Consider the following 16,540-nt stretch of genomic DNA (forward strand, 5'->3'; position numbering starts at 1 on the left):
CGGTCATGAATCTAGTCTAACGTTGCAGTTTTTACGTAGCGAAAATGGCTACGAAAGTGGGGCGGTCCCGGAGATAGGCGCTTCAAAGCGCCAACTGTAGCGACAGCACCAGGAAGTGGCACGCGGCGCACGCGGCGCACGCGCCAAGCATTTCAGAACTTACTGGCTTTCGAATGAGAGGAGTATGCGCGCGTTCGTGGCCTATTGGTTAGAGTACCGGGCTCGACGGCCGACCTTCGATTCCACCCCATCGGTCACACATTATTTTCTTTTAATGAAAGCGAGGCGAAAGAAGAACCTACCTGCCGCAAAGTGACAGGAATGAGGTTGGAACGCATCGCAATAAATGTTTGGAATGTCTTCATATGCGAGTCCTAATTATTGTATACTGGACTCAACTGCTACACAACAAAAAAGCAACTAGAAAAATCAACACAAATTACCCAATAAATTGTTTATTGAGAACACTCAACGGTAATATTGTTGTGCAAGGGTTGAGTGAACTCAATTGCTCTTGAAGATTTGTTGAAGTCCGTTGTTTCAACAATTCCCCAACAATATATCAATGGTTAATCAATAGTCATTTTTTACGGGTCTTTTAAAGAGGATAACCAACAAAGGGCGTGATGGTCAGTAACGACATGGAAAGGCCTGCCGTATAAATAACGGCGAAACTTCCCGAGTGCCCAAACGATGGCCAAGCATTCTTTTTCTGTGACGCTGTAATTGCGTTCTGCTTTGGTGAGCGCACCACTGGCGTAAGCAACGACGTACTCGGAGTAGCCAGGCTTGCGCTGCGCAAGGACAGCGCCAAGGCCAATACCACTGGCATCGGTATGCACTTCAGTTGGGGCGGTGGGGTCGTAGTGTCGCAGTATAGGCGGAGACGTCAGGAGACGGCGTAAGGTAACGAACGCGGTGTCGCAAGCAGGAGACCAGGAGGCTAGGTCGTTGGCGCCACTTAAGAGTTGTGTCAGAGGTGATATAATTGAGGCAAAATTGCGAACAAAGCGTCTGAAGTAAGAACAGAGGCCGATGAAGGCACGGAGTTCTTTGAGTGTCTTAGGTTTCGGAAACTCTGTCATAGCGCGAAGTTTTGATGGGTCGGGGCAAATGCCGTCGTGTGATACGGCGTGACCCAGAATCACGAGCTTGCGCGCAGCGAACCGGCACTTCTTCAGGTTCAGTTGCAGGCCTGCGTTGGTCAAGCACGTCAACACTTGCGTAAGGCGAAGAAGATGCGTGCTGAAATCAGGGGCGAACACAACGATGTCGTCGAGGTAGCACAAACACGTGCTCCATTTTAGACCGCGCAAGATATTGTCCATCATTCGTTCAAACGTAGCAGGCGCATCGCATAGGCCAAATGGCATCACATTAAATTCGTATAAACCATCCGGAGTAATGAATGCAGTTTTAAGGCGATCAACTGCCGACATCGGAACCTGCCAGTAGCCCGAACGTAAATCCAAGGAAGAAAAAAATTCAGCGCCTTGCAAGCTGTTCAGAGCGTCGTCAATGCGTGGTAGAGGGTAGACGTCTTTTCGCGTTATCTTAGTAAGACGGTGATAATCGACGCAGAACCGAATAGAACCATCTTGTTTTGTGATGAGAACCACCGGTGATGCCCACGGGCTATTGGAAGGTCGAATGACGCCGCGCTGAAGCATGTCGTCCACGTGCTCACTGATCACCTGACGCTCCTTGGCGGATACGCGGTACGGGCGCTGCCGCAATTGCGCGTTGGAGCTAGTGTTGATGTGGTGGCTGACGGTTGACGTGCGACCCAGAGTAGGCTGAGCGATATCAAAAGAAGAACGGAACTGGGCAAGCAGGCGAAGAAGCTGAGAGCGCTGCTCGGAGGTAAGGTCATCGGCAATGAAAGGTGTGAATAAGTCAGGTGATGGCGTAGCAAAAGTGGAAAGTGCACAGAAGTCAGTGAGCTCTGTATACGAAGCATCCGGCACGTCGGTTATAAACATGTCATCAAGAGGCTTAACATGGCCAAGTGCTTCGCCGCAAAGAGCCGTCAGGGCTGTAGGAAGCGGATTGCAGACAGCGATGGCGCTGAGACCGGCTGAAATGTCAAGCGTGGCGAAAGGGAGGGGAACATCTTTGCGGGTTATGAAGAGTTCCGAAGGAGTGAAGAGGACAGTGCCTTCAGAGACAGCGCCACAGAAGACGGGAACAACGGCAGACGAGTGCGGCGGTATGGCGATGTCTTCCCGAAGGACTAGCTTAGCGGGAAGAGAAGGGGCGCAGACGAGGGGCACGTCACACAGAGGCGATAATTCGACTTCAGCACGTGCACAATTGATGACGGCGTTATTTCGCGAAAGAAAGTCCCACCCAAGTATCACGTCGTGAGAGCAGCACTGAAGAACCACAAACTCCACAGTATAGAGAACGCCCTGAACAACAACTCTAGCTGTGCATGCTGCTGAAGGCTGAACTGGCTGGGCGCTTGCTGTGCGAAGAGAAAACCCAGAAAGTGGCGTCGTAACTTTTCGTAAGGCGCGAGAGAGGCGTTCGTTTAGGACAGACACGGCTGCTCCAGTATCAGTTAGCGCGACGGTAAGGACGCCGTCAACAGTAAGGTCGACAATGTTCGAAGGTGACAATGGAGGACTTGTACAGATCGATGGCGACGCAGTTCCTGCCTCCTGAACTGCGGCGCTTAGTTTTCCTCTTGCGTGGGTGAAGGGCGCCGACGCATGGGGGACAACGAGCGGCGACGCGGGGAAGGTGAACGACGTGTAACGACCGGGCGCTCGGCTGGTGGCCTGTTCGACTGCCGACTAAAATAAGGTTCTTGAAAAGGTTGCACGTCGGCGAAGGGAGGCGACTGCACCAGCCCATCAGCGTGCAGCATGCGGCGGCGGCAGAGTCGTGCAACATGGCCGGGAATACCGCAGGCATAACATATGGGCCTGTCGTCTTGTGCGCGCCAAGGATTAGCAAACGCAGGAGCAGGCCAATGAACGGGATGACGAACGGATGGTAGCGGCCGTGGATATAGCGCAACGAGTGGTTGACGAGAAGGCTGCGCGGCGACGGATGCGTAAGTAAGTGGCGCGGCGACAGGGTACTGCTGATGCTGCATTGGTAGAGCCTCAGCAACTTGCTCTTCAATAACCCGCCGGAGCGTAGGGGCGAGCTGTGTAGGAGACTGTGACGGCAGCGGCTGCTGTTGGGGTAGCTCAACGAAGGGCAGTAGAGAGAGCTGACGTGCAATTTCCTCCCGCACGAAAGCTTGGATTTGTGTGAGCAGGGGGGAGCGATCAGGGAGGACGGTCATGGAAGAGAGGGCCTCGTCAGCCACTGAGGGGCGCCTGGTCAAATCGCGCTGCCTCCTCAACTCGTCGTAGCTTTGGCACACGTTTATGCGCTCTGCTACGGTGCGCGGACTCTTGGCGATCAACATTTGGGAAATGTCATCGGCGATGCCCTTCAAAGTGTGCTTCAATTTCTCATTTTCGGGCATAGAAACATCCACACGTTTGTACAGGTCGAGAACCTCTTCGATATAACAGGTGAATGTTTCACCGGGTTGTTGTGCTCGCTCTCATAACCGCTGCTCGGCGCGCAACTTGTGGACGGCGGGGCGACCGAAAACTTCAGCGAAACCGGCCTTGAACGCGGACCAGGACTGGAAGTCGGCTTCGTGATTTTTAAACTACAGGTGAGCCACTCCCGCAAGGTAGAAGATGACGGCATTTCACTTGGCGGTATCGTCCCATCGATTGTGCAAGCTCACCCGATTGTGCAAGCTCGCTCGCTCGCTCGAACGACCGACCGACCAACCGACCGACCGACCGAGCGAGCGAGCGAACGAACGAACGAACGTTTTCCTTGCCGAGTCCAATCATCGGCCAACCGCCAAAATAGCCGAAAGAGCCAAAGAAAGCTATTCGCTTTAAAAGAAGGCGATTATTAAAAGAGACTGCGACAATACGCTCGTCGCGAGGACAGCCAACAGATGACCGTTCCGCGGGAGATGTCGATTCCAGCCGCGTCGTTGGCTCACAAACAACAGGGTTCGTTATGGGAATCACCAAATTGTGATCGATCGCCTCCCTTGTGTCGTTACCGCAGTGCCCGGTATGAGGTCGATAAACACGTAATCATTGAACGAAGTTCGCTGATACCTTATACAAACCTCCCAGAGCAGAGGTCGGCGTTAACGCGAACTCCGCCTCTTTCACGTCACCATTATTATTGTTTCCCGCCCTCTGCGCGTAGCGACCGGCATGGTGTGTGTTATTTTTTTTTTTTTCTGCCTTCTCGTGTGTGTCGTTCGCTGCGCTGCTTATTGGCCTCGAGCTCCACCACTGGAAAAGCTGGCGCCACCGTCGGCGTGACGTGCTAGGAGGGATCACGTGGACATAGCGGCCGCGTCGGCTGCTTCGGGAGCGCCGAAGCGAGCTGAAAACGAGAGTTTAAATTCCCTCGTACGCTGCGGTCGTCATTTAGTGGGGAGATTTCCCCACTTCGAATGTCTCCTTTACAACGCTTGAAAGCACTACAATAGGTAGTGGCTGCCTTTGAAGGCGCGCAACATGGTAGGCTACTGCTCGGTGCCGCAGTGCCGGGCGTACGTAACGGAGGCCGATGTCAGCCTTCTTCACACGTAGGCGCAGGACAAGAAGCCGCGTGAAGCTTGGCTCGCGAACCATAAAACCGGCAAACAGTCATCGGCTACAACTCGAGTATCCAGCAAGCACAGACGCGAGGAAGATTTCTGCTACGGCGCCGTGTCTGTGATGTTCGGAAAACGCGCACTGAGGTCGACGCTCGCCCGAGTCCATTGCCCGAGTAATGTCACGACGGTTTGGTCTATGAACTTGTCGATGCTATAGATACTGGCAAGTTCAGTGGAGTGGAAAGGGAGTGGTAAGAAGCACATTAAAAAGAAAGCATGGCATATGGTCATGTTTGTGTTATGAATCAGTGCACTGGATTACAAAAAAGGAGCAGCGGGAAATCGCACGCTGAGAACACCGATAAGCATACAGTGTGACGCAACTCTAGAAATAATATTGAAAGGTAAAAGAATTTAGAATAAAGAAAAATATTGAATCGTCGCGACGGCACGTACATCACAGTCCCCGTAGCCGTCGAAGTCTCTACAATGAAATTATTTTTTGAACAGCTCTGATAGCGCCCACGCAACAATGGTTGCTTGTGTACTGTCAAACGCTCATATTCTGCGGCCTAAAGCTCATGGCACAGTGCGAAAACGAGCACGCGGCGAAAGCGAAACAGTGCGCGGACAAGCATGCAGACGCGCAGTCGGTCGCTGCGAATCTGTGCGATCGCTGCATTGAGGCTTCATTCTATTACGCTACATTTAGTTATACAAACACTATAAGAACATATTTCATGTAGTTTGCTCTCAGCGTTTACCTACCTTTCACGCAAGAAGCCGGTTCAGGAGACTCCATCGCGGCGACCGCGCGCAGTGGCGTTCACTGTACGTATTCGGTAAAGAGATAGCGTCTGTAAACGATTGTGCTCTTTCAGTTTGCCCAAGATTATTATTTAGACAGTAAAAAGCTTCTCTCGTTTCGAAAGTACTTACAGAAATGTCCGGAAGAGCTCGCGCGTGGTGTTTTTAGTGAGCGCTGACAGCAAAACCTATGAGGAGCGCGCCACGTGATCCCTCATACTACGCCAGCGAGGCGCTTCCGATAGATGGCGACTCCGTAACTCCTCGCCGCCAATACCGTTTGTCGTTAAATGACGCCAGCGCTGCAACTCGTGACGTGTCTTTGTGAGCATGCGCAATGCGTGTTTGTGCGTTCGTACGTGTGTGCTCGCCGAGTATTTGCCTCGACTGTTTGTTTTTTTCTTACCATCATCTCATCCCTTCTTCCCCCCCCCTTTGTATTGCCTATTCGTAGGCACTAAATAAGCGTCATGTATGCATGTGTAGTCTCCGCTATGCTTATACACGCCTTAAAGAGGCACTAAAGGGAAACAATAAGTTTAATGTAATAAAGTATTCTTTCGTAACTGTTTTCTTTAATTTTGCGATGAGAAGTTTGTTATGACAAGAGAAAATGAAGGTCAAATATCAGTTCTTTTTCTAATTTAGGCTGTTGCGCATCAGTAAGTTCAAAATTAGTTCAGTTTAGTCGTTTTCTTTGTAAGCTATATATATATATATATATATATATATATATATATATATATATATATATATATATATATATATATATATATATATATATATATATATGAACGAGGGGAAAGGAAACCGAAAGGCGCAACTGTTATTAATGTTATCACAAGAAGCCAACAAACACAGACACCACGAACAACATACTGGAAATTACTTGTACTGAATTTAAAAAAATAATAAATAAATGAAAATGAAAGAGTATGCGTAATGCGAAGACGTGGGTTCGTATCCCAGCTGCGGCCAGCTGTTTTTGTCATCCACTTTAACTTCCATTTATTTAACAATTCTTTAATTCAGTTATTAAGTACAAGCAATATCATCTATGTCATCCTTGTCTCCTTGTTTGTTGGCTTCTTGTGATATATATATATATATATATATATATATATATATATATATATATATATATATATATATATATATATATATATATATATATATATATATATATATATATATATATATATATATATATATTACAAACACTTTCACAGCCCGAGGGCATTACAGAAAGGAGTGGTTAATACATATGCAAGTGTAAAATAGTACAATTTATGAAAATACAACTTAACCAAATAAGTAATCTTCAATGGCACTTCTGAGTGTCGACAATGGCAGCGATGGATGCAAGAAGGTGGTTCCATTCTGCGCTGGTTTTGGGAATGAAATAATGATTGTATAAGTTGGTTATATAAGTTGGTATATGCTTTATCATACTGATTGCGTTTTTTCTGTCCTTCCGCCGCCGTACATCACAAACACGTTTTGGCAGACGAGCGGGAAAACGTACGAAGGCTTCGCGCTTCCATCGTAGTTCAAGAAAACTAAAGAGAACGTCTTTCGGTGTTCGCAGCACCGAGGGAAATCATGTCTGGGCACCTCCGACTTTAACCGGCGAAACGAAACAAGCGTGCATGCGCCGACATGCCACAGCGTTAAGAGCCCGCGTCGCAGGAAATCCGGCGTCTTGCGTCCGGCGAATTTCAAAAGTCGAAAGATTGTCGAACCAAATTGCGAACCACGCACACCCAACCATTTCTTTACGACCAACATTTCTCGCATCTTGTCTTTCATTCTTTACGGAGTTTATTCCTCGGAACATTGTGAACGGCAGCCCACAAACAAATGCAATGGGGAAAAAAAAAATACCGACAGCGCGTGTCCTTTATGTTAGCTCTTAGAATGAAATATGGAAAGTGCGAAACGATGACAGGAGATCGACCCACGCAAGAGGCCGCGTTTCTACCACAAAGCTCGCCTTCGTGCATAGCGTTCGCAGCCAGCGTTTCCCGGCAAACGTTACGGTTACATAAGCAGCAGTTCCCGGGAAGCTTGAGAAGCAGTAAGGAGTCTTTGAACGCCATCGCGTTCCACTCTTAAAGGCGAAGCTCAAGCGTCCTCCAATTTTTTTTATTCTACTAATTGCGACCACCGACACAACCCTGTCTCCCATATTCACCTCGGAGAGTGAGCGGCTGACAGGCGAGAGCCGGAGCCAGTCTTGCAAGGACGCGTCACAAACGACCGCACCGAATCACGCCCCTTCGCGCAGCACGCTGTGCTGTACAGACGTGCAGGGAGGGGGGGGGGGTCACAACTCTCGCTATTGTGACACCGCCGCTGTACTGTAACATGCCAGCGGCGGTGTGGCAGCCAGGTATACACGCGTCGTGCAACGATTATGACGGCGCTTGTACGCTTTGCCCTCTTTCATTCCGCCGCTTTGTTTGTTGCTCTCACGAGCGCCTCCGCCCAGCTTCACATGCCGCGCGGCCCCGCTGCGATGATTAATGGCGCGGACGGAAGGCAGAGAGATCGGGCCGGCGGCGCAGCGAAAGGGGTTGGCGGAAGATGTTCGATCCAGATATGGGTTAGTCTGCATACGCCTTGATGAACGAGCGGCTGTTCATTTGCATATCGATAGCGCGAGCCGTCTGTCGGGTAGGTCAACCAGGTTGAACGGGTGAAACCGATGGGTGTTCACTATGCAAAACCAGCGTCTGCTGCTGGACACGAACGAGATAGCGGGTTCGATTCGTGTACGGCGGCGGCCGCATTGCCGCAGTGGAGGCGAAATAAGAAAACGCTCGTCTACTTACTTTTCATCATCGGCTTATTTTTTTATATATCCTTTCTATCGACTGCCAGGGCGAAGGCCTCTCCCAGCAAACTTTAGTTACCACTGCACGCAGTGGCGTGGTGTAGAGGCATACAGAACACCTGCTGTCGAGACCCCGTGTTCAAGTTCTCGTCTCCACACCTTTGCCAGGCTGAAAGTGACGCCTGAATCCTAAGAGCAAATAAACTGCCGAGGGCCCATTGGGGTCTATATGCTAATGCAGGCGCAACCGAATTAAAACCGAATTAAAAGCTCATTCAGCTTAAAGAAAAAGAGGAAAATATGGAGAGATAGAGAGGGGGGGTGGAGAATAGAGAGATACATATTTTGCCAGCACAATTAATCTACTTATCTCTGCTTCCTTTTCGAGCAGAAATCTGCTTCTGTTTTGACCATGATCTGTGGCAACGCTGTCGGCGACCGCTGCTGATCCCTTGCCGCTGCTGCTTCTCCCGTGCAGCGTCGGCCATCAACTGCTACACGTGCAGCAGCGTGAACGGCACCAACCGGAACTGCCACGACCCGTTCCACCCGGCGCATGCGCGATACGTGATCGACTGCACCGTGCCCAAGGACGGTCACGTGGGACGATTCCCGGCCCACTTCTGCGTCAAGGTGGTCGGCACTACCAGTGAGTGGACGCGCCTCGATTTCCCGCGGAGTGCGAATGCTCGCGTGTATGCGTGGAACCCGGATGATGGACTGCACGCAGATCGTCTTAGCACGAGTTGAATTACGTGTATGAGAGAGTTTCGCAGCAGCTGAAAAATGCTTTCTCCTTTGGGGAAGGACCACCGCCGAATGAAGCAGTGGAGGGCGACATATACAGAAGTCATGGGATCGCTTCTCGATTGCACGACGTTTTTGATTTTTTCTTTAGAGGTGCCTGCCGTCTTATAAAACTTCGCCCTGATTACAAGAAAAGTTTTGTTAAGAGGAAGCTTTAGCTCGGGCCCAACTCCGACGCGGCCTATTCAAACACATGTAAAACGCAAAAACGTTTTTTCTGAGATAACCCCTCGACCGAATACAATGAAATTTGTTGCATTTCAAACAGAAACCTAAATTCTAATGACTGTTGGGAGCGGAATTTCGATTTAGGGCCTGAATTTTGTTAAAAAGATTTTCAGAAATTCAAGTTAGAAAAAAAAAGCAGAAAGTTTACAAATTAATAACTCTGCATCAAGAAAATCTATCATGCGCGGTTTTGTAAACGGGACCCATTACATCATTGAAAGCGGACAAATTCTATATGTTAATTTATATCTTACGTGAAATTGCTGCTTTGTGTACAAGGGTTCTGCAAAAGCTGTATTTTCATATTACTAATCTTTTTTAGAATCATATGTAACTTATCAATTTTGTCCGCTTTAGATGTATTGTTAGATACAATTCAGAGAATTGTGATATCATTTTCCATTGAAGAGTTAGAGTTGTAAACTTGATAGTTTCGCTTTTTGAACATTTTTGATTTTTTGCAAATTTTTAATAAAAGTTTGCGACCTAAATCAGAAATTCGAAACCAGCAGTCACTAGATCGTAAGTGTTTCTTTTAAATGCGACAAACCTTGCAAATTTGGTGCAGTGGTTGTCGAGAAAATCGAATTCTCCTTTTACATGTATTTACATGTATTTACACGGATATAGCAGCACCCGAGCTAAAGCTTCCTCTTAACGCACTATGAGTAATCTAACGCAGACAAACTAATGCATTAGATTTGTCTTCATTAAGTGCTCTGATAGAAGCAGCTGACAGTATTGCGAGGTATAGCTAACTTAAAACTAAGTTATACTCGATAACTGGGTGCCTCTTTTTATTCGATTTGCCAGTTGCTCTCGTAAAGGAAGGTTAAAGGCGTAAGTCAAGTGTCTCCATACGATCATTTCAGGGTTCTGCCGAAACGCAGCACATTTAATCTGGAACGATTCGGTTACTCTAGGAGAGCACATGCCTGCGTTTCACAGGTACTGTGAAGCGACTTGGCTTCATTGGTGCGGTTTATTTCAAGCAGCTCTGCGCCAAGAAGAGGCAGCAGGTGATGCCGTTTACTCGCTGAAACTGCCCATCTACACAAAACATAAACGCAAGCTACGCAGCATACGAGATTCAGTCTACCAGGAGAGCAAAGATATGGCTGATAAGCCTTTCCTCACGGTGGGCCCCACTGTATACCCGGTATATACATATGGTGCCCCAGCTAACGTCAGCTAAGATGTTCCAACGAAACAAATTATAAAAAAAAAAAAAACTCCGTGCCCTTCCACTCTGTGAAGAAGCATGACAAAGCGAAGCTGTGTATGTGGGCCCCCTTAATGGCGAACTGCACCTCCGCCGCGAGTCAGCCCGGCATTGCACTATCTCCGGGATCGGCCCACATATGGAGAGTGCTTAACGCCTGCGTCGCCTCCGCCGCGGGTCGACCCGGCATTGTACTGTCTTCGGGATTTTTTTCTTTTCTACACGCGGACACATAGTAGGGAAAGTAGCCCTTAACAGCTTCGCTGTAAAAGCGTAGTGCAAGATACGGCTTTAAGACCTACGGTGTAGGGTTAATCGATTAAATGTATCCCGCAAGACGATTATCTTCATCGATGTTTTCACCTCTCACTTTTGCCATTTTTGTTAGGTATTTCTTGTACAGGGATTCACCAGTGTCACTAGGTTAGATTAGGTTTGTATCTTATTTAATTCTGCACTAAGTGCCATTTTATAACATATATTGTTTATGTTTTCCAAATCCACTAGTGCCAACTATATTTAGTGTTTAACAAGTTAAAGATTATCTTTCGTCAAACGTTTGCACACTTGCGTTTCAAACTTCTTTCCACCTCTCAAATGTTAAGATAGGGCCCTACAAAAGCAGGTACCTGTGTTTCAACCTTTTTAAAAGTGCCCGGCAAAATTGTCGAGTAATCAATTAACCGTTGAAAAGCCCTGCATCGAAAGCGATTTATTTATTTATTTATTTATTCATTCATTCATTTATTTATTTGTATTACCCTCAAGGCCAAGGGGCATTGCAGGGGGAATGGTATGAACAGTTTCAAAAGGTTACAAGAATGCAGCATGTTACAATAAAAAAGAAGAAATATTCGTTGCTGTTATTTTACAATGTTAGCTAGGGTACAAGTGAAAGGAACATAATGTCAGGTTAAAAACTAGACAGTAATAATGTTTGGCGAGTACAAAATAGCTGCTACTTATACAATATTAGCTAGTGCTAGTTTAAAGGCATTGATATCTGTAATAGTAACGATGTCTGGAGGGAGGTGGTTCCATTCCCGTTATGTTCGTGGAAGAAATGACTGAAAAAAACTTTTGGTGTGATACGATACAAACCATATTTGTCGGAATGGTCAATGCGATGGGATACATAGATTGGTGGCGTAATTAAATCATTTCGTAGCACAGGGTGATAGTATAATTTATGAAACAGAGCCAGTCGGGATATTTTTCGGCGAGAAGCCAATGGCGGTAAGTTGAGGTTAGTTTTCATAGTGCTTATGCTTGTAGTTTTATTATAGATAGAAAGAATGAAACGAATCGAATTATTTTGAACAAGTTCATGAGAATTAATTAGGTTAACTTGGCATGAATCCAAAATGACGAATGATGACGAAGAGGCCAAAATGACGAATTCGTTAATCGAAAAAAAAATATTGATGTTGCCAGAACGCTGACCACTGAAAACTGCAGGTTTTATCATTTAATCTTGCACCGTGCTTTTTCACTCTTTTTTTTTTTTTTTCGTTGAACGGTTTGGCTCACATTAGCTGGGACACACGGTAGGTTTGGTGCAGGCGCGCGCGAACAGTGGACATGGTGGAAATACATGCGAATGGAACGTGGAGATCGGAATTTTACGGGCGAAAAAGGTGCGTGACTTCACGCGTGCTCGCTCCATCAGCGTTACCATTTATTCGACGCGTCACACTATACAGGGCCCTGCAGTCATCAGCTTTTGGGAGCGTTCGTAGCGCGGAACTCGCCAACGCAGGCGCACGGGACGACAGCGCGCTACGTGCGCGTCTCTTGCTGTGTATTTTCGTTCGTCTCCCGCTGCGATAGTTGCATCAATGCAACCCACTTACCAGTTCCTCTGATTTGGGCTCGGCATGCGACGTCGGCATCGTATACAACGCACGTTGAGGCATTCAACCTTCTTAGTTATGCTCAGCAAGATCGAGGTTAAGCCAACGCCCAGATAGTGCGATTGGTCGAGAGCCGGCCCCGGAATCGAGGGAATACAGTCGTGGATATGTTGCTAACCGCCGCAGCGGTGACGCTGCCGGTTTCAGGCGTGCTGAGCCCTCACCACCTATATACAGGTTGCTATAACCAGAGTCCTTCCATGTTTTTCTGGTCACGAAACTCCGCCGTCACGCTATGGGAGAGGTTCATATGCTGCCCAAAGGTGCCGCGACGCGGCGCCACTGTGCCACAGAGGGCATCGTTCGCGTACCGAAATGCGTGCGCAGCGCCGCAGTGCGAGGCGAGCTGACTTTTCGGGTACGTTCTGTGCATGTGCTGTGCTATTTTTCGAGTGTTGGGCTGTTTGGTTGAAGTGGTGGGGTGGGACAACGATGCCGAACACGTGTTGCGTGCCTGGGTGCCGTTCCGGCTACAAGGGCACGACCGAAAAGGTGTCGTTGTTCTGTTTACCTAATAACAAGGAGCAGCGCGAGAAATGGAAGCGGGCCGCAGGAAAGTGGCGGTTTTAATTTCGAATCGAAGTATACACGTGTGTGCGCGAAACACTTTGACGCCTCGGACATCGTCACTGCGTACAATTTCAACATCAACGGCGACGACGTGTCCCTGGAGCGTGAGAAGCCGACGCTGAACACATTTGCTTTATGCTTTGTTGCAACCTCAATTTGTGTTATACCAGGATAGAGTAGTTCACAGCAGTAGCGCCCTTACCCCGACCATCTATGAAAGGTATAGCATTAGAATTCCTTTAAATGCAAGTGTTAAAACAGAATAATATGCATTGTTTTATTTTCCATTGTCCTTTAGTCTTGGCTAATGATGGGCTACAATTCTTCAATTGCACGTACTTTTAAGTCTATAAGCTGCTATGAGTAAGAAGGTTATTAGCACACTGTTAGCTACATTTGTATTGTGATTTGCTGAGCAAGTTTTGTCTGCATGTTTAAGTAACAGCTGAAGAAGTAGGAAGGTGGTATCTCTAACAAGCCATTTAAAAAAAAGTTGCTGTATTTGTGATGTGGCTACTTGTGTTCGTTTGAGAGTTCTTTAGCCGTGTGTTATGAAATGCTTATGCTTTACACTTTGTTGTTTATAGAAACAATCGACTATGCATTCTGTACTTATTGCCATTCATTTGCTGGTGTTTGTTTCCTGCCTCCCAATGCATACCTCTCACGTTTGATCTTATTTCTTTATGCGTATTATATCAGTGTCATGCTTTTAACAAACTTCTTGCATTGTGAATGGTGGACCATTTGTGACCGGACGCCTCCGTGCTATCTGTATTTCGCTCCGCTTATTTTACATGACAAATAAATGATCGTGCTTGTATTTTGTTTTTGCACCAACACGTTTTATTTATTTTCTTAATCGAATTATAAAGTTTTTTTTTCATTTTTCGACCATGATAAGAATATCAGGACCGGTGATTGCAACATTTTAACATATTGTAAATAGTTGCGAATTAAGAACCAAAATACCTAGTCTCGTCGTTTCTGCGTCGAAACCACGAGCAGTGAAATGCTGGGCTTACTGACGCTTCTAAACGACTGCTTGCTAAGGCAAGTGCCTAATTACAGCTAGTTTCAACTGTGCAGGTCCTAACACTTCAGGTTCGCCTTAATCCGTTGTTAAAAGCCGCACCGAAGGCATTTAGCAGGATGCGTTGTTGGGCAAGTTGGTTCATTGTAATAGGAAACATTGGTTGCGCTTTCTATAGACAATCACATGTAAGAAGACAGGACAGGTCTGTCTGTCTGTCCTGTCTTCTTACATGTGATTGTCTAGGAAGACATTTAGTAGCGAAGTTCGTCTTGCATTAATTCTACCTAAATCTTATTCAGAAATGACATCGCTTTGCAAGAAATCTTAAGCGCATGGAGCAGCTCAGTTCCCTTTTCTTTGTCATTAAGTATTCTACGGTAGCAGCCCTTTGCAATAGCAATTTCATTCTTTTGATCTCGTTATAAGATACTGCCCACAGAGTCCTTCTATGCCACAGTTTAACAGAAACTGAACAGCTGTGCTCGGCGAACAATCTGGCGCTATGCGCAACGGAGAATTGGCGCTTACTCCTCTGGTGATAAGTGGGACCACTGGCGTTTTGTTGCGAATGCGCGGTGTTTAATTTAAGGCAAATATTAAAAAGCGGAGCCCACCGAAGCGTTGAGGCGAACGGCGATGACGAAGAAATCCGGACCGGGACCGCCCGGCCGTGTACAGCGGACGCACTTCGACGGGGGCGAAATGCAAAACACCCGTTTATTTAAATTTAGGTGCATTTTAAAGGATCCCAGGTGGTCAAAACTAATCCCGAGTCCCCCACTACGGCGTGCCTCATAATCGTATCGCGGTTCTGGCTCTTAAAATTCCAGATCTTTCTTCTTTTTGGTCTGAGACCGCCGCAAGCTCCATGTTATGAGCGGCTTTTTTTTTTTCGTCCCGTGCGCTCATATCATCGCAGAAGACACGCTCAGGCAGTAATTTAATTATATTCAATGTTAAAAATAGTTACGTGAAACTAAAGCGATCGTTGAGGACGTTGAGAAAGCTAGAATACCGAGGCTGCCCCACACACAACCACAGCGGTAGCGGCGTTCGCATGCCCTCTCATGCACGGTTGCGCCTCTAGCGGCGGGCGCTGGCGCTATATGAAACTGAGGCGGCAGTTTCGTGACCAGAAAAAACATGGAAGGACTCTGCTATAACTATATAGAGTGAGCGAAGTGGGCTTTTCCCCACTAACCTGTCTGTTGTGGAGAAGCCGGCTTTCGCGACTGTCAACGAGCTACGCACGCACACAGGGACATGCTTAGGGCCGATTTACGCTCAAACCGCTCATGGCCGCACGTCGCACGCTGGTGCCGACGTAGGTGGCGCCAGCGAGCAACGGGAAGGGCCGTTGAAGGAGGACATGCGTGCATTGCCGGATTGGCAGGAGCGAGGGTCGTGCAGAGTCGACTGCCCATCTCGCAGAAGAAATTCGTGCTCAACTAGCACGACGCAACCCTTCCGTCTCCTATTGCGGCAATTCCACTTGACGGCTTTACCGTGTGTAGTAGACGAGCGAGCGTCCACACGAACACTAACTGTCGGACAAGTTGGTGTCGAATCTTATTTAATATCGCGACGCGGGACAAAGGTCAGCTAAGCTTCAAAGAGGCCAGTGAATTTAAATTAAAGCTCTATATCCCGATCCCGCAGGGTTTTATGGCGCGCACAGCAAGCGACTGAACAACAAAAAGAAATTACAGGCAAAGATCACCTGGTCGCGTCGAAGCAATTTAACAGCAGAGTGGCGCGTCGACGTCTCGAAGAGAAACTGCAGTGATCAATCGACGATGCATGCATGCAGCGGTATACGGTAGAGTCAAGGGTACAGTGGGACGAGCGGGAAAACGGGACCTCAACGTCACCGAGAAAGGTTTGGTAGTCACTGCTCTCTCCTTTCCAAGTCTGAGCAGGTATTGATTTAAACCTGGCGAGAATTGGCGCATCTATAGCTTATTACGTCAGTGCCACGCTACAGGGCCCCTATAAGCTAAAACTATTCCAATGTGTTTTTATTTCAATCTCCTGGCGTCAAATTTACCTAACCACCGACGCAAGCGTCGGGCGGTAACCTACAGCGTTGCTTGAAAAGCCCTATCGAACGTGCTTCTCGTTTATAGGGTGTCATTTTGTTTTCTAAGCGAATAGCATTGCCTACATTGAGCGGTTTTTTTTATCTGATTGGCTGACGAGATGAGAAGAGTATGCTTAAGTGGAGAGGGTTTCGATGGGGCCCAGCCAGCACAGTGAAAGTAAATAAGCAGATCAGGAGGGTGGTGCCGGCGTCTGCGATTGGCCTGCTTCCCCTTACTTCGCTTGCGGTGTCTGGTCAAAATTAGCGGCTGCGTGCAACCGAAGGTTAAAGTATAAACCCCATGTTGTGGAATAAGGGACGGAGAACTTTGAGCTTATGGAAAAACGACAGACGTCCTTTCGCTTCGAGCGCATCAAGAAGACTGCTTTATTTTTCACT

At 47.5% G+C, this 16,540-nt stretch overlaps 1 protein-coding gene across 1 annotated transcript in view; it reads left to right on the top strand.

Annotated features, from left to right (window-relative positions):
- The window catches only part of LOC142592710 (UPAR/Ly6 domain-containing protein bou-like), a 41,541-nt gene that overhangs the window by 15,566 nt on the left and 9,435 nt on the right, over positions 1-16,540 (top strand). The window contains exon 2 of the mRNA XM_075704301.1: positions 8,764-8,934. Within this exon, the coding sequence (XP_075560416.1) occupies positions 8,764-8,934 (171 nt within the window). The remainder of the gene's footprint in view (positions 1-8,763; positions 8,935-16,540) is intronic.

This window comes from Dermacentor variabilis, chromosome 9 (assembly GCF_050947875.1).
Source record: "Dermacentor variabilis isolate Ectoservices chromosome 9, ASM5094787v1, whole genome shotgun sequence".
NCBI classification, from domain to species: domain Eukaryota; kingdom Metazoa; phylum Arthropoda; class Arachnida; order Ixodida; family Ixodidae; genus Dermacentor; species Dermacentor variabilis.